The sequence below is a fragment of the Dipodomys merriami genome, unplaced genomic scaffold, assembly GCF_024711535.1.
Source record: "Dipodomys merriami isolate MVZ:Mamm:240054 unplaced genomic scaffold, mDipMer1.0.p SCAF_44, whole genome shotgun sequence".
NCBI lineage: Eukaryota > Metazoa > Chordata > Mammalia > Rodentia > Heteromyidae > Dipodomys > Dipodomys merriami.
In genome coordinates, this window is record NW_027206002.1 from 4,735,936 (window position 1) to 4,757,507 (window position 21,572).

Here is a 21,572-nt window from a genome sequence, read left to right on the forward strand (position 1 = left end):
CTCATTGGGCCTCTTGCCCATTGGAACAGATGTAAATTTCTTTGACTCTTATGCCTTTGTGCTCTCTTGACAATTCAAGCACTAGAAGTCATTCAGCCCTGTGCTAAAGCCGGGACATTTATTTATGCAAGGTGATATACTAGATGTACCTCAACCATTCCTGAATGGAACTGATGATTCGTGAGTCCACCAACTACAAAGCCAGGATGCTACACACAAGGAGAAAAACATCTTTCTGAAACCCATAACAAACGGTCGATGACCATACTTCATCTGACCCAGACCCCAATTCAGTAACTGCTCACCCTCTCTTTGTTCCCAGCAATCAGAAGCTCATCCCCCAGCTCCATCACTTCTTGTCTCCCTTTGGCTCCAATGGTGAGTTAGCAGGCTCAGGTTGATGACCCAATAAAGCTTTGCCTATCTTGTTGCTCATGTGTGACATAGTCTCATTTCCACTATTTCCATCCCACGAGATCCCTGCATCCAGTCAGTTCTGGCTACTCCAAATATCCTTTTATCCAGAGCCAACCTGAGCTACATAATGAAATCCTATCTCTCAAGAGAAAAATTGACAAAGTATAATTATGAAAAGGCTTGAAAATGTATTTCCATTTCTTAATAACACGGGAACACAAAAAAAAACAAAGTTTCACAGCAAGTAATGAGTGAGCGCCAAGAAACATCAGACTTAGCTTTATCAGTAGCTGTGATGATACAGAAGAATATCATGAATTCCACAGAGAAATGACCTTGCCCAAGATCATGTGGCAGCTACTGCGTGAACAAATGGGTTCTGAATCAAAATCCACTCTTGGATCCATTTTTTTCCACATCCTTTAATGAATTACAAATATACCAACAGAAAAGACTCTCACCCCAGCCAAGGCTGTGCTGCTTCTGAAACAAGTCAGGAAAAATTTAAAAAGACAATAATTGCATTGTCCTGATGCAAATAAAACACAGGTACCTCCCACTTGCACTGGCATTTTACCAGGTGTTTACAAAACTAAAATGAGTCCTATTTCCCAGGGAAGACATATTCTGGCTAAATCAGATTTTGAAACTATTTTCAACAATAAGGGTCTTTGGAATAGACTAAATAAATACTGGTTGTCTTGGCTTGCTTTTAAGAGATCATCCCAAAGAAAGGCGGATGGAAACAATGAATTCTGATTCCTGAATTTATCATGGGCTTTGATTCCTCCATATAAGATTCATGGTGACCAAGTACCATTCCACTGCTATCTTCCTCTCAAGCATCGTAAATGTTTACAGATTATACAGTGTAAAGCTTTGCTCTCACTGTCCATGGTAGATGGATGAGCACAAAGAAGAGGAATGGCTATGGTAGAAGAGTCTAGGCAGAGGAAAGGAAGACAGAGGGGAAGCCAGAGAAAAGGAGAGGAGTAATGCCTATACTCCATTCTTCCTCAGCATCTTTCTCAGGGCCCTGGCTACCTCCCTATTCCTCAGGCTGTAAATGAGCGGGTTGAGAACCGGGGTGAGGATAGTGTAGAAGATGGAGGTAGCCCTGTCACCCACAGGTGTCCTGGCTGAGGCTCTCTGCATGTAGCTGAAGATAGCTCCGCCATAATAGAGGCCCACCACAGCCAGGTGGGAGGAACAAGTGGTCAGAGCCTTCTGCTTCCCCTCGGTGGAGGGCATCTTGATCACTGCCATGAGGACCCGGATGTAGGAAGCCACAATGATCCCAAGAGGCAACAGCAGCATGACCACACAGCACGCATAGATGAGGTCTTCAAAGAGAGAGGTGTCCGCACAGGAAAGGCGCAGCAGGGCAGGGACCTCACAGAAGAAGTGGTCCACTTCCAGAGAGTGACAGTAGGGGAAGCTAAAGACCATACCCACATCAATCACGCCATCGGCCATCCCACCCGCCCAGCATGCCAAGGCCAGCACAAAGCAGACCTTCCAGTTCATGAGCACAGAGTACCGCAGTGGGGAACAGACCGCCACATACCGGTCATAGGCCATGATGGCCAAGAGGAAACACTCAGCTCCTCCGACCGTGACCACCAGGAAGATCTGTGCCCCACAACCTCCCCGAGAGATAGACTTCCGGCCTGAGAGGAAGTTGACCGCCATCTTGGGCACCACAGCACACATCAGAGTCAAGTCCATGACGGAGAGCTGGCTGAGGAAGAAGTACATAGGGGTGTGCAGACGCCTGTCAGCCTGGATGAGCAGCAGGAGGAGGATATTGCCAGCCAGGGTGGCCACAGAGGCCAGAAGGACCAGGGAAAAGAAGAAGAAGTCATGTGGTGAGTGGCTGAACAGGCCTTTGAGGATTAAGTCAGGCAGGAGGGTGTGGTTCCAGAGCTCAATGGCCATGACCCTGAGAAACACACAAACAAACAACAGGTTATGTGGCACCTCCACAGCATAAAAAAATAAACCTTTAGCTGGGTGCCGGTGGTTCACACCTGTCATCCTAGCTACTCAGGAGGCTGAGATCTGAGGATCGTGGTTCAAAGCCAGCCCAGGCAGGAAAGTCCATGAGACTCTTATCTCCAATGAACCACTCAGAAAAATAGAAGTGCTGCTGTGGCTCAAAGTGGTAGAGTGCTAGCCTTGAGCTGAAGAGCTGAGGGACAGTGCCCAAGCTCAGAGTTCAAAAATTTATAATCTCTCCCCGCTTCTGAAATATATATAAATCTTTAAAAACTTTAAATATCTTTCCAGCTTTCTGACCCAAGAACATCTGTCTCAAAAACATAACCAAGTAGCCTGTAACACTAGCTACTCAAGAGGATGAGATCTGAGCATCATAGTTTGAAGCCAGCCTGGGCAGGAAAGTTTGTGAGACTCTTGATCTTCATTTAACTACACAACACACACACACACACACACCTTGGCTCACGTGGTAGAGCACTAGCCTTGAGCACAAAATCTCAGGGACAGTGCCCAGGCCCTGAGTTCAAGCCCCAGAACAATAAATAAATCAATAGCCACAATCGGTAGCACACACCCAATAATCCCAGCATTTGGAGGCTGAAGCATGAGGAGTAAAAGTTCAAGGCCAACCTGGTCTATATAAACTCTGTTTTAATAATGACAAAAAAATCTAAAAAACAAATATAGCTCTTCTTAGAAACTGAGAAGACTGTCACAGAAAGATATTGAAACTATTTCCAAAGAAGGAGGGAAGAAAAGAAGCAAAAGGAAACCTGGTGTTTACATGCATACTATGTCTCTGGGATATTGAAGAATATATTTTATCCTTCAAATACCTTCGTCAGCGCTACTGGATTCTGCTTCACCAGCTCTGGATATAACCTTGTCATTTATTATTTTTTTTACAAGCTTCTGGGGTGAGCTGACACAGGCACATGCATGCACAGGTTTAGAACAATCTGTACACAGAACAATTAAGCCATGTCGAGTCAGAAGCTGGGAAAAGCCTGGGCTACAGGAAATTACAGGGACAGGCCAATAAAATAGGAGTTAGATACAGAGTAGGGAGATAAAATCAGATTTTGGCTGAACATTCCCATAGCCCAGGATGAAGCCGGGACTCAACTGATCTCCTCAGCTTTGGAACTCAATCTAGAACCTGGGCACCAGTGAACAACGATAATCATTTCGCCATCAAACACTTAAAGATTATCATCATCCTGGTTTGCGGTACCAGTAACTGTTACCAGTTGGTAGCCAGGAAGTGTGTCCCCGTTCAGACTGACTGTCTGCAGAGAGTGGAGCCTGAAGCCAGAAATGAGGCCAGCTCTCCCAGGTCCTGGACACCTGCAGTCCCTCCTGTGTCAGGCCCTTCCTCAACAACTCAATACCAGCCACTCCCATCCCGATCGACGACAAAGTTCACCTTCCACGTCACCCAACAAATCCAGCTATGGGTAATGCAGGAGCAAGTGATGGTCTTGAGTAGGTTACTTTATACACATTCTCCGCTGAGCCCCAGGGATCCAAATCTAAATATATATACAACTAACCATCCAAGAGGTTTTTCTTTCTGTTTCTTACAAAAATTCATAATGAGCCCCCAGTCCTAGGTTTCTACCTCTCGTGACAGGAAAGATACCTGGGGACACCAAACCTTGGTCTTAATGAGCCCAGGGAATCAACAGACGCTTCACACCAAGAAGGAAACTGAAATAATGAGTTGGCTTCAGGACAAAGTTCACTCCTCATAGCCCTGACATTGAAAAATACCCTAGACTCTTATTAAATGAAGGAAAGAGAGTCCCCCAGGGGATCTTACTTCCCTAAGCAGCATCTTCTCCCTTGCTTTATCCCAAGACCACCATTGAATGTCAGAAATGACTATCTATCTATCCTCTGGGAGTTTTACTAATGGATAGGAGAACATGGTGCCAGTCAGTTAAGTTATGGTGGACCGGTGGCTGGTCACCCATGCTGTGATTTGTCTGCAGGTACATGCTCATCCATGTGTATATCTTTTTCTCCCATTTAACCTTGTCTTGTCAGCTGATTCCAAGGAACCTTGGGCAGATAGAAGGAAACTTCTCCCACGTGTCCTAGGATGCCTTCAAGCCTGTGGGTTTCTTGTGGCTGCTGTCACGCAAATGACCAAAGGCTTGGTGACTTAAAGTCCCACAGTTTTATTCTCTTCACAGTGCTGGAGGTCAGAAGTGAAATGGAGATGTTGGGAGATGGGTGCTTTCTTGAGAATCTGTTCCTTTTCCAGCTTCTAATGTTGGCCTGTATGCTTTAGCTTCTGGCCCTTTCTTCTGTCTTTAAAGCCAACAGGATGACATCTTCAATTACTCTCTGCTTCTGTTATTGTATTTCTTTTTCCATAATTAAACATAATATATAAGGGAAATATACATATTATAAATATATATTATATATGGAATATGTTAAATAGTGTGTGTGTGTGTGTGTGTGTGTGTGTGTGTGTGTGTGTGTGTGTGTGGTGTGTATTCCCGTTTCTGTAAGCAAAGGGAAGAGACTAGGCTACTCTCAACTCTCACTCGAGGTCACTAAAGCTACAACTGAAGAAATCCTGTCAGTGTAGGTCTGAGATTACCCAGACAAATAGTTCAATGGTTTCCCATGTGAACACACCTCAATCACCACAGTCTTACAAAAAGCACCTTGCAGTTTTGCATCTGTGTCTTGTTCCTCTTCTGTTTAGGCTACATTAGTGATGTGTTCTGTTCTGGCTACATTAGTCAACTTAGATGGTCTTGGGGCACATACCAACCTTAAGTGATACCTTCCTGTGTCCCCCGATCCTATAATCTCAGTGACACCACCAAATACCTTCAAAAACAGAACGGAAGATGTCAGTAATGCCTATAAGTTAGACATGAAGTCCACATCAACATACCTTGCTTCTGTCTAATGTAGAAGCAAACCATCAGATTATCATCAGACATCGGTTCCTTCTATTTAAGTCCCAGTCTCACAATGAATAATTCTGGGAAAGTTTTTTTTTATCTTGATGTTGTTGTTCCTTTGCTTGGCTTCCTGGGTCCCACCTAACTCTTCGCATTGTTTCTTCCTACTATAAACAATCTACTCACGCTCTATCTCCCCAGCTGAGGGAGTGGGAGGGGCGAAGGAGAGTTCAACAACCACTCTCTTCCAATGCCAAGGACTCTTTTCCAATCGGTCACTCCTCAGAACTAACTCTGGTCACATTTAAAAATGAAGAAAACAGACAGCACAGAAAGTTCTCATGATGTAAGCTCTCTGGGCAGGGTTTCTGAAAATAGGCTCCTGTGGTCAACACAGAGGTGGAGATCTAAGATTCTATTTCAGAAAATGGTGGAGATACCAGATGTATTCTGAAGTTCTGTTCCTCTGTTTTCTGGTATACTGTGGCGCTTTCTTAATCCTCCTCTCCTTTGCCTTTCCCAGATCCCAACTCCAAGATCCCCTGCGATACTTTGGATGTGGTTTATCCACCAAAGGTTCTAGGTTTGGCCTTCAGTGAGGTTGTGATAGTATTAAGAAGCGTGGCTTAGTCATATATAGGTAGATTGGATACTGGGGAGCCAATGCCCTTGGTGAGGAATGTTCACTTTCAGGAGTGAGTTCTCACAGAGCAGGCATTGTGAAAACCCAAACCTAACACTTGAACTTCTCTCTGTCTTCTCAACTGGCCACCCAGACTCTTTCATCAGCACGTACTTTCTCTAACACAACACCAGATCTTCATTGGACCCTAGCTGATGTTAGTACCATGGCTGTAAAACTCCAGAACTAGGAGATAAATGAATAATCCCCTTGGATGGGTGTCCTAGTTATCCAGATAATGGTGAGGGTTTGTGGAGTTTTTCTCTAAAAGCTGAAGACTCTTTTTGTGTGTGAAAAGCTGGGGACTCTTTACTTAGGGTCCTTGACTTTGGTCATAGAATAAGAATTTCTGGGCAAGTCACAATGCTAAGAAAACCTGAAGGAGCTTTATTGAGTAGACAATACTCAATAAAGCAAACAGACAAGTAGGCATGCAGACAGCAGACAAGGAAGAAGGCAGAAGCACATGCTAACACGAGTATGGGTGCTCTCAAAGGGAGAGACACTGAGTTATTTGACATGGGGGGGTGAGGTATGTATATGATAAGGCAGGGGTTCTGACTCAAAGATAAGTATTTATCTTTGCTCTCAATTATACCCCTTCTAAGTTCCTACTTTTTCTTTGGGCATTCCTTCCAGGAAAGCATGCATCCTGCTCCAAAACAGATGCCAAGTCCTGAGGTAAAGAATGCATCCTGTTGTCTCTCTTAGAAGCAAAGATAGTACTTCTAGGTTTCTGAGTAGCCTTCACCATGCCTTATTTTCCCTAGACTACCTTGCTTCACTCTTTTTTTCCAATGATGTACCCTGCTTCAGGTATTTCATTAGATTAATGGAAAAGACACTAATGAATACATTCTGGTTGCTTCTCCAGTACCCAACGTTTACTGAATCTTCTCCTCACCCTTTAAGATCACCAATCCTACCTAGAGAAGAGAAAGCAAATGATTTTATTCAAGGGGTGGGTGTCCCATTTGTCCATGTCTGCCCAACAGCTCCTTTCCTTGAGACCTTCCATTAGTCCCTGTGGGCATATGTGTCTGTAACTCTTCCCTTAAGATTTTGATGGGTGTCTCTATGATAGCATTTCTGAGACTCTCTCATGCCAACAGTGCCTGGAAGGGGCTCCTTTGTGCCCAAGTAATAGAGTCAGTACATGCAACATGACCTTATGCAGCAAATCCTAGCTTAACATTGGTCCTGAATTTCTGTGTGTCACACAGATCAGGTTTTCCAGAAGCAGAGAAAAACAGATTTTATGCCAAGAATTGTATTAGAAAGAGCTCTCCAGATCAACACTTATGGTAGATAGGGAGAAGACAGGTAAGGAAGCAAAACTGAGCATAGGAAATAGTTTTTATTATGATTCCTCAGGTGAACCTAATTGAGAGCCTAGAGCTGGCATGGTCTTTCAGGATCACTAATGAGATGCAGGCAGCCCTCAAATACAAAAGAAAACATGAATGTAATGAATGTGGATTTTCTCAGCCATAGATATTCCTGGAGAGAGACACTGTCCCTTCTTGACTGTGTCAGCAGCATCTGTTGGATGAGAAGCTTTGATCATCTATTCTTGGTAACCTTGATAGGCCCAGGCTTTCTTTCACATCAGAGGGACTCAGTGTGGAGTGATGGATGGAACTGGTATGTTGCTTGCTTGCTTGGTTGTTCTATGGGGCATATCTGGTTTTCATCCATTCAAACTACAGTTGGCGAATCCAGGTTCCCACATAGCAGAATCCATATCATCAGACCCCAACCTCAATCTCCCACCCTGCCCACACAGGGACACTTTCCCAGGAGTTTCCTCAGAGCCCCAGTCACTTCTTTGTTTCTCAGACTGTAGATGAGAGGATTGAGCATGGGGGTGATCATGGTATAGAAGGCAGACACCACCTTGTCCTGCTTGGAAGAGTGGTAGGCCTGAGGCCGCATGTAGGTGATCATGGCAGCCCCATAGAAGAGGGACACCACCATCATGTGGGAAGAGCAGGTGGCAAAGGCTTTCTGCCGGCCTTCTGCAGACCGCATGTGGAGCACAGCCACCAGGATGCGCAGGTAGGAGGCAGAGATGACAGAGAAAGGCAGGAGCAGCATGAGGACGCAGCAGACATAGATCATGGTTTCATAGAGGGAGGTGTCAGCACAGGCCAGTTTAAGCACAGCGGGAACCTCACAGAAGAAATGGTCAATCTCCTGGGAGCCACAGTAGGGGAAGCGGAGTGTGAAGACTGCCTGGATCAACCCATCCACCAGGCCAAAGAGCCAGGATCCTGCCACCATGAGCCAGCAGACACGGCGGCTCATGACCACCGAGTACCTCAGGGGGTTGCTGATGGCCACATAGCGGTCATAGGCCATGAACGCCAGCAGGAAGCACTCATCACCCAGGAGAGTGAGGAAGAAGAGGATCTGCAGTCCACAGCCCGTGAAGGAGATGGCACCCCCACCTCGCAGGAAGTCGGCGGCCATGCGGGGCACAATGGTGGAGATGAGCATGAGGTCCATCAGCGACAGCCAGCTGAGGAAGAAGTACATGGGGCTGTGCAGCCGCGAGTCTGTATTGATGAGAACGATCATGAGCCCATTGCCAGACAGGGCCACCAGAAACATGAGCATGATGATGCAGAAGAGGAAGAGGTGTAATGGTGAGTGGCTGAAGAGGCCCAGGAGGATGAAGTGGGAGATGAGAGTCTGGTTACCCTGCCAGCCCATTGTGCTTGCACAGGGTTCACTGGAGCAAGGCCTGAGATCTGCAAGCAGAGCGTTTACAACATTTAGCATTACAGTACTTGAATCAGGATCCTGCCATCAGAAGCCAGCAGACACAGCAGCTCTGGACCATTCCCCAAACACTCATTTCCCAAGTGGATAAGAAATAATCACCCAGATGGTAGAACAGACCAGAAAGGAGGGGGTCGCTAGGGAATGGGTCCCTGAGTGAAGTGGGCATGCAGGCAGAGGGACAGAGAACTCCTGGTTCCAATGTTGGCATGGGCCCTCAGACATCTGGAACATCAACGCTCAAGTGAGAGCTGACCCTCTGTCTAAGTCTTCCCATCCTAATTGGAAAGACTGTGGATAGCAGACTTTGTGTTGCAACTCCCTACTTCCCTCTGAATTTTCCCATGGCTGCCCAAGCCCTCAGGTACTACATTGTCTGTGGGGAATACAGATGAAGACAACATGTGTGTCCTGCCCCTGCCCAGATTCCACTCCCACCACTGGGCCATCCTGTGCTTAGATCCAAGAGCCTGACTACAAACTCGGCAGATTCAGATATTGTAGTATGCCCATTCTGTCTCAACTCTCCTCACCATGTAACATGCCAAAGCTAGTCTCTCTCTGAAGAAAAACAAAGAATAAAATCAAAGTTTATTTCCTAAATACAAACAGAAAGAATATTAGTTGTATTATATACATGAATGTTATATGCATATAAAACATATTTATATACCTATACACATGTACTTTTGCCATTGCTCCCCAGGATGTCTCTACAGCAAGTGAGTGACATCATGCAATCTGCCTAGATTGCCTAGGCCTGCATTCATTCAACATGCATTTATTGAATGCCTGTTATGTCTGGGAATATCTATGCTAACTGCTGAGAGTAGATAAATGAGCAGATGGAAGAGTTTCCCATTTGGGCCTCCAGTATGTTGTGACTCTATCCTCCTAGGCCCAAACACTCATTTCTTCTTACCATCAAGTCCCTCCTCCTCCTCACTAATCTCTGTCTTATAGCACATGGCATCTACAATCCCAAAGATGTTGATAGGTCAAGTATTACCTAGTGAACATCCACCATATCAGAGGTTCCTAAGATGGCGGGTTGGGAGATCTTTGTATGTTCATTGATTTGATTCTTTGGTTGTTGGTGTTCCTGGTGAGACTAAAACTCAGGGCCTGGGTGCTGTCTCTGACAACTTTTGCTCAATGCAAGTTCTCTACTACCTTCAGCCACAGTGGCTCAGATTTTCTGATAGTTAATTGGAGAAAAGAGCCTCTTGATCTTTCCTGCCCAGGCTGTTTTCAAACCATGATCCTCAGATCTCAGCCTTCTGAGTAGCTACGATTACAGGCAAGGGCCACCAGCATCTGGCTCTCATTTGATTCTTTTTTTTTGGGAGGGGGGGGTATTCCGGTCATGGAGCCTGAATTCTGGGCCTGGGCACTGTCCCTCAGCTCTTCAGCTCAAGGCTAGCGCTCTACCACTTGAGCCACAGCACCACTTCCGGCTTTTTCTTTGTGCTTATGTGGTGCTGAGGAATGGAACCCAGGGCCTCAGGCATGCAAGGCAAGCACTCTACCACTGAACCACCTTCCCAGCCACCTCATTTGATTTTTTTAGACAAGTAAAAGAGCCTCACCTTTGGCCATGGAGTTGAAGTAACTCTCCTGTTGGTGATAGGTACATTTTCAGGAATAGATATCTAATAAACCCATGGCACATTAGCAGAGCACAAAGGATCTGGTAGCTGTATCTGTGGACTCCGTGAACCATCTGTTCACACCTGCAGGCCAGGAGCTCTCAGGAGAGGTGCTCTGGGGGCAACCTGCCTGCTCTGAAGGATGCCAGGGGGGAACTTTCAATCAGCTTGCTCAACTCAGGAGAGGCTTCCTGGAGCCTGAAGGATAACTGTGATTCCAAGACTATGCAGAAGCCAGTGAGGTGATCCAGGCATGGGAAAGAGGCAGAGAAGAAAGCACAGTGTTGCTGAAGGGGCAGGTACGGCCAAATGACTGAGCAAAGGGACAGCAGTGGAGGGGAGCCTGAGCCTTCAGGCCAAGGTGAAGAGTTGGAACCTCACGTATTACCAGATAACCTAGAACAGCTACGGTTCAACCAATTATTAGTTCTGTTCTGTGGGTAAGTAAATCATCACTGAGACTTGCACTTCCCCAACCTTGCAAAAAGAGGACAAAAATACCCACCTTCCAGAGTAGTGCTGAGCATTACAATCATAAATTCAAAAGCCCCAGACACTTGCCTGGTTCATACAGAAAATAAAGCTCAATAATCAGTGGCCACGATTGGCCTTTCTCAATAGAGCAAGTCTTAAGATTTCAGCAGATGATGGAAGGACAAAGAGACTATGGAAAAGAGGAAAGTATAGAAAATGCTGTGATGACCTAAGCAGGAGAGGGACACCCACTGTGTGACCTTGAGCCTGGTCCTCAACCATCCTGAGCTTCTTTCTGAATACCCTGGGATGTTTGAAAATACTTCTTTCTGAATACCCTGGGATGTTTGAAAATACTTGCTAGGAGGATAACATTGGATGACACAGATAAAATCCTCCACTCCACACCCGGTGCCAAGTCAATACCCAATGCATTGTGACAATGATTGTGATGAAGGTCTGCATCTAATAAGTGCTGAGCAAGAGAAGTAGAGAAAGGTAAAATAGAAGGGAAACATTTTCAACTACAGTGCATAGGAAATCAGAATTTCTGAGTTTGTGTAGGGCACTTGGACACCGTTTGACTCTTATCTGGTGAACTGATGGCCTTTCAGCCAATGCTTTTTAAACAATCCACTGGAGAAACTAATCTGGGTCAATGAAGGAAGACCCACTCTAGGATGATCTAAGTTGCTACCATTGGAGGTGCAAGATTTCCCTGACAAAGGCTTCCCAGGGCAATGGCTTCAGGTAGGCTACAGAGACTGCAGCAGAAGCTCACCTGGGAATGTTGTGGAAGAGCTCTGAAGCAGAAAGGGTGGAAATCAGACCCATGGGAGAGCTTTCTCCCATAGACAGAAAACAGAGACATGGAAGAAGAGGGGAAGGACCCATCAAAACATGTTTTATCCAAATAGAAACAGCTCTGACTGTCCTTCATAAAGAAGAGGTATAGAAGAGAATATGAAAACAGAAAACAGGAATAGAAAACAGAGACTTGTTTCTAAGAATAAGAAGTCCAGGTGTTGTGGGTGATGGGCAAGGGTAGATTTTACTACTGTCTCTCTGACAAAATTCATACCAAGATATTATCAGTGACAGTCAACTCCCCCAGAATCAGAGGGACCCAGGTAATCATGCACAATGACGGTTTAGACCTCTTCCAATTCTATCCATGAAATAAAAGATTACAGCAAAGATGCCGCTAGTGTGAGTGTGCATGTATGTGTGTGTGTGTATGTGTGTGTGTGTGTGTGTGTGTGTGTTCTAATAGTGTGTGTTGGCTCTGGAGCTTGAAATTGGGGCTTTTGTGATATCCCTGAGCTTTTTTTGCTCAAGGCTATCACTCAACCACTTGAACAATAACTCCACTCATGACTTCTTGGTGGTTGGTTGGAGATAAATCTGCTGGACTTTAGATCTCAGCTGGCTTTGAACCACAGTCCTCAGATCTCAGCCTCCTGAGGAACTAGAATGACAGGTGTGAGCCACTCACATCTGGCTAAACCAGAATTTTAAAGGTCAGATCTCATCATGAAAGAGTGCTCTATCTCAACAGAAATAGTAAACAACAGAATGTCATCGATTGTTATGGAGTCAACAAGCTTACAGACTGCTGAGGATTTGATCATGAGAGAGGAGATAGAAGACACGAAGAAGTGCATTACCTGAAACCACAAATCCGATGACACCAGACACAGGGCTGGGGAACCGAGTGGGCGGCCTTCCAGTCAGAAGCTGTATGTCCCTGATGAACCCCACTGCCACCCAGAGACCCGCTGCTCTGCTCAGGGAGTTAGGTGTGCAATCAGGTCTCTCTCATTTCAAACAAGCTGATGGAGCTCCATCTCACTAAAAGAATTGGATCAGAAAAGAAGCAGGAGGGACTGAGGAAACCTAAAGAGGAATTTGTAGAACAAAAAGCTCACAGTTAGAACAACTCTGGTCCACCCTGTATGGTGAGTTGATGGAGATGTTTGGAACACACACACTCACACACACACACACACACACACACACACACACACACACACACACACACACACACACACACACACACACAGGAAATACAAAAAAATGATGTGGGAAAGGTTTTGAAGAATGCATGAGAATGGGAAGAAAACAGATGCTGAGAGAAAGAACTCTAGAAAACCTGGCAAAGAGAATCCTATCTTAAAGCCCTGGGAGAATCTTGAGGTGATTAGAAAGCCTACCAGAGGGGCTGAGATGTAGCTCACTGGCAAAGCACTTGCCTCACAAGTCCAAGGCTCTGGGTTCAATCCTCAGAACCAAAAAAAAAAAAAGACAAAAAAATAGACCTATAGACAGTTTAAAAGCTTTCCAGAAAGAGCACAGATAGAAATATCCCACATCTGAAAGGAAGGCAGTGTGCAAGTGACCTGAAGGGAGGCAGGGGGCACACAGAGCTTCTCACCTGTACTAGAGCCCCTCCAATGAGCCAGGTCCAGCCCCTGGCTGAGAGATCTAATTCTCTGCCCCTACTCATTCCCATCCAATGTTATGTCCTCTGCTGTGACTAAGTTGCTTCTCTTGTCACAAATCCTCGGAGACCACCCCTCCTCTGACACACCTCTGTCCCCAGTCTCTCACAATTAAACCTCCAAGGGAAGAAACTTCCTGGGAACTTCTCTGAGCATCTCCGGCACCCCAGCCAACCAAGTGTCCCAGGGGAAGAGAGAAGGGGAAAGTAAGTCATGAGGGCTTCTATGGGCGCACTTAGGAAGAAGTGCACGGCTGTCCTGTTCTGTGTAGTTAGTGGTCCATCTTGGGGACAGCCATGCTGCCATATGTGTAGGTGGAATCAACAGGGCATCTTTTGGAATCTTCTAGAATAACACCTCTCTCCCTCCCTCTTGCCATGACCTAAGCTAAAGGCGGCAGCTCTCGTGTAAGATTTGGAAACTTTAAATGAGTCACCAACTTAAACGCTCTGACCTCAGAGTTCAGCTCTACTGCAATTCAATGCAGGTCCCCAAGAGGACGGAATGAACACCACCAGCTCACTTGTCCCAGCACTGACCACATCCTGCCCGCTCTCCTGTCAGCTCCCAAATGAGTGAGTTTCCTTCTCTCAGGTTAGATGTTTTTCAAAAATAAAGGGAGCACAGGATAGAGACTAAGCTGGGTCACAAGAGCCTAGATGGAGTTTGACTAATCTGTCTCTCAGTTTCCTCATTCTGTAAAAAGCAAACAGTGGTGCTCATCACAAAAGTTTTGCTGTAGTCAGGCACCTATGAACCATTCCTGTAATCCTCGTTATTACGGAAGGTGAGATCTGAGTGTTGCAGCTCAAAGCCAACCTCAACAGAAAGGGCAAGAGACTTTTATCTCCAATTAAGCACCAAGGTGTAGAAATTAGAGCTGTGGCTCAAGTGGTAGAGCAGTACCCTTGAGCTAAAAACCTCAGGGACAGCACCCAGGCCCTAAGTTCAAGCCCTACAACTGGAAAAGTTATGAAGGTAAGAAGGAAAGAAGGAAGGAAGGGAGGTAGGGAGGGAGGAAGGAAGGAAGGAAGGAAGGAAGGAAGGAAGGAAGGAAGGAAGGAAGGAAGGAAGGAAGGAAGGAAGGAAATAACTATAATTGGTGATAGATAATATTCAGATGAGATTGTGGCTGATTATAAGGTATTATGAGAACTATGGCTGTTGAAGAATACCATGCACATTTTAAGGAAGAAGCACAGTGTAGTTGTTGCTACTTGATGGAAGTTCAAATAAGAGTAAATGGGGGTGGGGGGACAGGGCACTGAGTAGCTGGAGAGCTACACTGTGTGCTTGGGAAATCTACTCTCACAGCTCCAAGCCCTCTCCAAGTTGCTCCGGCTGCTTATATCATCGAGACTCACATCATGATCTGACAACAGAACAATTAGAAGGAGGCTATATGGCAAAAGGAAAGAAAAATAACTCCTCATGATTTCCTGGTAGTAGCTGTGCAAACCCTCCCAGCAATGTGCATTTTCAGAACCATTCTGACAAGCCTGCCAGAGGAACACGTACTGGCTGACCAGCTTCTCTGTGTCTCAGTAATCTGGGACTAGAGATCTTCTCTACATTCTTAGGGTACAAAACCAACCACAGAGCATGAAGGCATTATTGGATGCTTCCTTCTATAAGAAATGGGTTTTATTGAGAATCTGCTAGTTAGAAAGCATGGAATTAAATATTGACAATACACAAATGAAGAAGACATGGTCCCTGAAGAGAGAACATCTAAATAATAAGATTTTTTTAATTTCTTTTTTTATTTTTTTTATTCTAGAAATACTGTACAGAGTGGTTACAGTTACATGAGTAAGGTAATGAGTACATTTCCTATGGATCATTGTTACCTCCTCCTTTGTTTTTCCCCTACCATCCCTTCCCTCCCCACCTCCCTTTTTTTTTATTTCTTAAAATAAGGTTTATGAAGTCTCAAGTGGACAAGGGTGGCCAAGGCTCAAAACTAATCAAGAGTTCTAGAGAGTCAACATCTAGAAAGTTTCCTCATCAGGTATTTCTATTTATTGGCCTGAATCATCTATTAAATAATCTAGAAAAGGATGTAAACGAAGACGGTAATGCCCTAGAACAAAAGACAAAGAAGCCAGGAGAAATTAACAGAATAACTTTTTAAAAAAAAAAAATTTTATTGTGAAAATACCATACGGAGGGGTTACAATTACATGGGCAAGGGAATGAGTACATTTCTCATCAAGCATTGTTGCCTCCTCCTTTGTTTCCCCTTCCCATCCCTTCCCATCTCCCCCTCCCCAACAGAATAACTTTAATGCAAGGATATCATAAACAAGCCAACAGTGGCAATCATGGACTGCATTATGCCTTTGTGAGGCTTTGGATTTGCCTGTGATCTCTGCAAGGAAGAGCTGACATTCTTCTCATTTACTAGTAAGGAGGCAGACATGCTCCCAGGGTGACTAACTTACTGAGATATGATTACACAGCCAGCAGGAGGAGGCAGATTCAGCCAGTCTAGTGTTCAGTGCTGGCTGCCAATCCTGCAGCGATCCAACCCCTTCCTCAGTGCCCCCATCACCTCCCGGTTTCTTAAGCTATAAATGAGAGGGTCGAGCATAGGAGTAAGGACCGTGTAGAAGATAGAGACCACCTTGTCATGGCTAGGAGCTCGGTATCGTCTGGGCCTTAAGTAGATAAACATGGCTGCCCCATAGAACAGGGAGACGGCGGTCAGGTGGGAGGAGCAGGTGGCCAGGGCCTTCTTGCGGGACTGAGCAGAGTTCATGCGGAGCACAGCCCCCAGGATGCGGCTGTAGGAGGCCACAATGATGGAGAAGGGAAGGAGCAGCATAAAGACACAGCAAGCAAAAAGCAGGGTATCGAAAAGGGATGTGTCTGCGCAGGCCAGTTTCAGTAAAGCTGGCACCTCACAGAAGAAGTGATCCACGGTCCTCGAGCCACAGTAGGGAAAGCTCATGGCTGCCACCATCTGAATCATTCCATCCAAGATCCCAAAAGCCCAGGAGCTCCCTGCAATCTGGAGACAGACCTTTGGGCTCATGCGTAGGGGATAATGTAGTGGGTGACTAATGGCCACATAGCGGTCATAAGCCATGAGTCCCAGCAAAAGTCCCTCAGACCCCACGAGAGAGACAAAAACTCCAATTTGTACCCCACAGCCCACAAAGGAGATGGACTTCCTGCCAGACAGGAAGTTGACCGCCATCTTTGGCACGATGTCACAGACCAACATGAGGTCCATGAAGGAGAGTTGGCTGAGGAAGAAGTACATGGGTGTGTGGAGTCGAGGGTCTGTGTAGATGAGAAGGATGAGGAGAATGTTCCCGCAGAGGGCCACCATGAAGACTCCAAAAACAATGGAGAAAAGGACTGAATCAATCTGGCTATGAGAGAAGATGCCCAAGAGAATAAACCCATCAAGAGTTGATTGGTTCAACCACACTCCCATGGCTGAGCCACCAGTCACCTGAGAATATGGACAGAGAAATTCTGAGAATGAGGACTGTGCCTTTAATCTCTAAATATCATTCTTCTTCCTTGGTTGGATAGATCTTTTGTGATTCATCTGCGGTAAACACATGAGATTTGGTGCAGAGAAGAAAACACTTATTAATTTCCTCAGGATATAGTCAGATCTCTGCTAATTCACAGAATTACCTATTCATTTGTATTGATCTACACCAAGAAGAGTAGAAACTAATTCTGTGTGTGTGTGTGTGTGTGTGTGTGTGTGTGTGTGACAATCCCCCTACAGGCAAAACCTTGGCTTTGTCATATGGCACTGACTCTTTGTAGCTGTCATTACATTGCCTTGTAAACTATCTTTAACAGTTCTTGCAACCATTTCCTTCATAGGAGAGAATTTATACATTAAAATCAGGGAAGACTTGGGATTGTTTCTTGGCCTTTGTTTTGTGCAGACACAAAATCTTAAACCCATCGTTATTTAAATATTTCTTTCGTTCACAGATTCACACTCCCAAAAAGAACCTCTTGGTCCCAGATTCACAGGTTCTCAGAACTGAGTTGTCTCAGCAACTACCCTGTTTTAAGCTACTATCCTCTCTTGCCTAGATCATAAAATCTTCCTTTCTGATCTCCCAGCTTCTGTCTTTGAACCCCTGGGCTTTATTTTTCACATCAATTCCAGTGATCCTTCCAAAATGTGGATTGGTTACCAATTTCCTGGGGAAAGTAGGTCTGTCATCGGGAAGGGAAAACTGGGAGAGAGCAAGGGAAGGATAGACAAAGAATTGTTCAGAAAGAATTGTACTCATTACCTGACTCATGTAACTATAACCCCTCTGTATATCACCTCCACAATTACAATAAATAAATATATATATGGAAGTATATCAGTCACTTCCCAAATTACTTCAAATTAAGTCAAAATCCTTTCAATGGCAAGCAAAGCTCCCCATCTCATGTCCCCCCATCTCTCTCTCTCTCTTACACACACACACACACACACACACACACACACACACACACACACACACACACTACCCCTGAATTTGTCTACCACTCCCCTTTTGTTCCCTTGAATTTTGTTTTCTTGAATTTCCTCAAACAGGACACATGTCTATCCTTGGTCCTTTGAAATTGCTCTCTCTGTGGCATGCTCTATTCACAGATATCTGCTTCATGCCTTCACTCCAATGCCAACTTTTTCCAAGCTGAAAAGTTGCATTAAAACTCTAAGTACTGTTGCACTTCCTGACCTGGTTTTCCCCACTACACTTACCCCATTTCACCTTGTACATGCTTCCATCTTTGTGCTTTTACTTTCCGACCCATCCTACTGGAATACACGCATCAGTTATTGTTCACAATGACATCTAGAAGCCTGTGGTAGGGTGTCCCATTCACAATATAGCATCTGCACATGTAGTTGGCTGAAGATAATAATTCATGATGAAGAGATACAAGGCTGTGAGTTCCATTTCCCAAGAGCAGAAAACCTCTTCCTTTAATGCCAGGACACCTTGCTCTAGCCCTCATTCTAGTAATTCATTATATGATTCCTCTTTAAGAGAAAGACTTGAGGAAGTTCCCCAGAAATGGATGAGTCGTATCTGTGAGACAGCTGTGTGCTGATGTTATTCAAGTCTACCTCTCTTCATGGCAAAGCTGAAACGAGACCATGACTGCACAGGACCCTGTGTTCTCCATGAAAAGAGCCAGGGCAATTTCCTAAGGTAGGATGAGCTGGGCCAGGTGGTTGACTAAGAAGCGAGCTACATTACCTATTTTTCTGCCAAAGAGACCACATCCTAACTTGTGCCACAAAAGATACCCAGGCCTTCTTCCAAACAATGACATCGGGAAGTTATGTGGGCAGGGTTTTCTATAGGAGCACACCACTATTCTCATGTCCTTACAGCACCGTCCTGGTCATACTGGTCTCAGACTCAACTACCAGATCATCCCACTTTCAGGGGAGCCCTTGGTCTCCCCTTTGTCCTCCACTTTCTTATATTAAAATATAAGATGGGTGTATTAAAATATAACCATCCTCCATGGTTCCCTGGAACTCAGAATCAACTGAGTTTTCGAGTCCTTTCCTTGGAAGCCCATTAGACCTAGACCTCCTGCAAGCTCCAACAGAACTCATCATCTCCCCTAGGAAACAAAAAAGCCTGTCCTCCCCTCCTTCCTCTTTTATTTAATAACAGGTCTGTCTAGTTGCCCCTTGAGTCCTCTATGCCAAGCACACATCCCACACATTCTAAATCATTGCTTCTTCTAATCATACCTATTCCTGAGCACCTCTTTCTCCTAGCTCCTCCTTCTATCTAGCCACCAGCTCATTGCCGTATCACCAGATAATGACAATGCCCACTAAATCCCCACTGGTACCCCCAAACTACTGACACAGAACATCAGAGTAAGCCTGTCTTGTTAAGAATAAAAAGCAATGTGCTTCCATCACCACGACCCCCGAACCTCCTGTCCTTCTGCTCTTTCCACTTCTACCCTGGGGATCTTGGCACTCACATTAACCCCTTCACAGAAGGCTCTTTCTTGGTGTGCTCTGCCTTGCCCACTCACCCACTCACAACCATCTCAGAGTCTTCCATCAATGCCTTGCTTAACACTAAATCCATCCCTGTTTCCATCCCTGATCACTTTTTTCCCTGAGGTTTCCCGGGGCTTGCACACCAACATAAGGCAGGCTGTCTCTTCTTTGTGTGGATTTGTACATCTCCTGCTTTCCTGACTACATCCTGTGTTCCCTGACAGTGGTTTGGCTCCTACCATGACCTTGAGATCTCCTATGGATTGTCTTCTCATAAACATTACATGGAGTGTGCTGATCGTCACAGCAGGAGTTTATTCTAGTGTCTCATATGCTACTTTTCATGTTGCCTTCAGACCCTCCTGCTGTGTGTCCAGTTGATCACCTCATTTTTTAAGTTATAAATAACAACATAAAGGAATCCACCTTGTCTATACCACATTCCCTTGGGAGGACGGGAGAGCATCATATCCCATATCATCCCTTTCCTTCCAACCCTTCACCTTCGCTTCCTCTCACTCATCCTCTGTTCTCCCACGATGGACCATTCTTCAACCCCCAAACCCATATCTGAGCCCAACCAAGACAGAGGAGAGAGGAAAGGAAAAGGTTATTAAGGAAAGAACAACAGAGATCCAAGGGAAAGAACGAAAAGAAAGCGTGTGAAGATAAATAACACTGAAAGGGCTGGGAAGGTGGTTTAGTGGTAGAGTGCTTGCCTAGCATGCATGAAGCCCTGGGTTCCAGTACCACATAAACAAAAAATAAATAAGCAATGTAATTCTGCAGCACATTAAAAAAAATAATACTGAAAGGACAATGTTCCTCCAACAGAAAAAGAAAAGAAAGAAAGGGGCTGAGAAGGTGGCTCAGTGGTAGAGTGCTTACCTTGCATGCATGAAGCCCTGGGTTCAATTCCTCAGCACCACGTAAACAGGAAAAGCGGGAAGTGGTGCTCTGGCTCAAGTGGTAGAGCCTTGAGCTGAAGAGCTGAGGGACAGCGCCCAGGCCCAGAGTTCAGGCCCCATGACAGGCAAAAAAAAAAAAAGAAAGAAAGAAGAAAGCAAAAACTCATTCTAATGGAGGCAGACAATAGGAGGAAGAAAAAAAGGTGGATTAAGCATATAGCAACAAATGAAAAAGAACAGACAACTGGTAAGAGGTCACAGGAGAAAGATTCTCACTCAACTCTCCCTGCAAGAACACCAATTCAGCAGACACACGCGGTCAAGGCGTTTCTCAGATCAGAACAATCCCATCATCCTTCTGTGCTTCCACTTGCCCGGTGAGAAGGGGTAAGGAAGAGAATGGCCATTCCTCTGACCTCCTTCCCTGGGTCACCATGGATGCCCATGACATCTCATCCTGTGGACTTTCTAGTTCAGACAGAGAGAGGCTTACCTCAGCAACAGCCTTCTCTCAGCCAAAGGGCTCAAAGAGAGAGAGAAAAAAGAGTTAGCCAAGGAGATGATGTTGGGGAGATGGAAGTCTGGCCAACCCCTGTGAGTCTGCGAGCCCACCCATCCTACAGGCCCACGTCTCACCTCAGCTGCCCAACTATCTGAGACAGCCCAGAGAAGTCCTTACTACAGAGACTGAAGAAGAAGGTGAAGCCAATGGTTCCCAGGGGAGCCCACAAACCACAGCCTCAGAACCAGTTCTCCCAAGCTTATAATTACAGATTCAATATCGGTGCCTGGGGACAAGAGTTGGGAGAAGGGACCAGTGGAGACTGAGAGAGGAACCCTACACAGAAGAAGTCTGTAGGGTCAACCAGAGCACAGGAAGATGGGAAGTTGGGAAATGTTTCTTGATGCTGTCTTTGCTCAAAGGAAATAGCTAAGGTATAAGATCTAGATTGGTGGTCTACGTGTAGAAGGTGTGCTTAGAGACAAGTCCTTAAAATCTCTTTTAAGAAAGTAGCTAGCTCATGCCTGTCATCCTAGCTACTCAGGTGGCTGAGATCCGAGGATTCTGGTTTGAAGCTAGTCTGAGCAGGAAAGTCCATGAGACTCTTATCTCCAATTAACCACCAAAAAAATGGAAGTGGTGCTGTGGCTCAAAGTGGTAGAGCACTAGCCTTGAGCAAAAGAGCTCAGGGACAGCATCCAGGCCCCGAGT

The 21,572-nt window shown here is 45.4% G+C and overlaps 3 protein-coding genes across 3 annotated transcripts; all 3 read right to left on the reverse strand.

Moving 5' to 3' along the window:
• Positions 1–1,416: 1,416 nt before the first annotated feature.
• Positions 1,417–2,355, reverse strand: LOC138807971 (olfactory receptor 2M4-like). Its single transcript, XM_069993874.1, has one exon. It carries the CDS (start codon positions 2,353–2,355, stop codon positions 1,417–1,419), a length of 939 nt encoding a protein of 312 aa, XP_069849975.1.
• A 5,433-nt stretch (positions 2,356–7,788) lies between these two features.
• On the reverse strand, positions 7,789–8,742 carry LOC138808031 (olfactory receptor 2V1-like). Its single transcript, XM_069993995.1, has one exon. It carries the CDS (start codon positions 8,740–8,742, stop codon positions 7,789–7,791), a length of 954 nt encoding a protein of 317 aa, XP_069850096.1.
• A 7,190-nt stretch (positions 8,743–15,932) lies between these two features.
• Positions 15,933–16,880, reverse strand: Or2v1 (olfactory receptor family 2 subfamily V member 1). The gene has a single exon (XM_069993877.1). The coding sequence runs from the start codon at positions 16,878–16,880 to the stop codon at positions 15,933–15,935; it is 948 nt and encodes a 315-aa protein (XP_069849978.1).
• Positions 16,881–21,572: the final 4,692 nt, after the last annotated feature.

What these genes read in the sequence shown, in the direction of transcription:
- Or2v1 (XM_069993877.1), bottom strand. Translation starts at nt 16,880, where the DNA reads ATGGGAGTGTGGTTGAACCAATCAACTCTTGATGGGTTTATTCTCTTG.
- LOC138807971 (XM_069993874.1), bottom strand. Translation starts at nt 2,355, where the DNA reads ATGGCCATTGAGCTCTGGAACCACACCCTCCTGCCTGACTTAATCCTC.
- LOC138808031 (XM_069993995.1), bottom strand. Translation starts at nt 8,742, where the DNA reads ATGGGCTGGCAGGGTAACCAGACTCTCATCTCCCACTTCATCCTCCTG.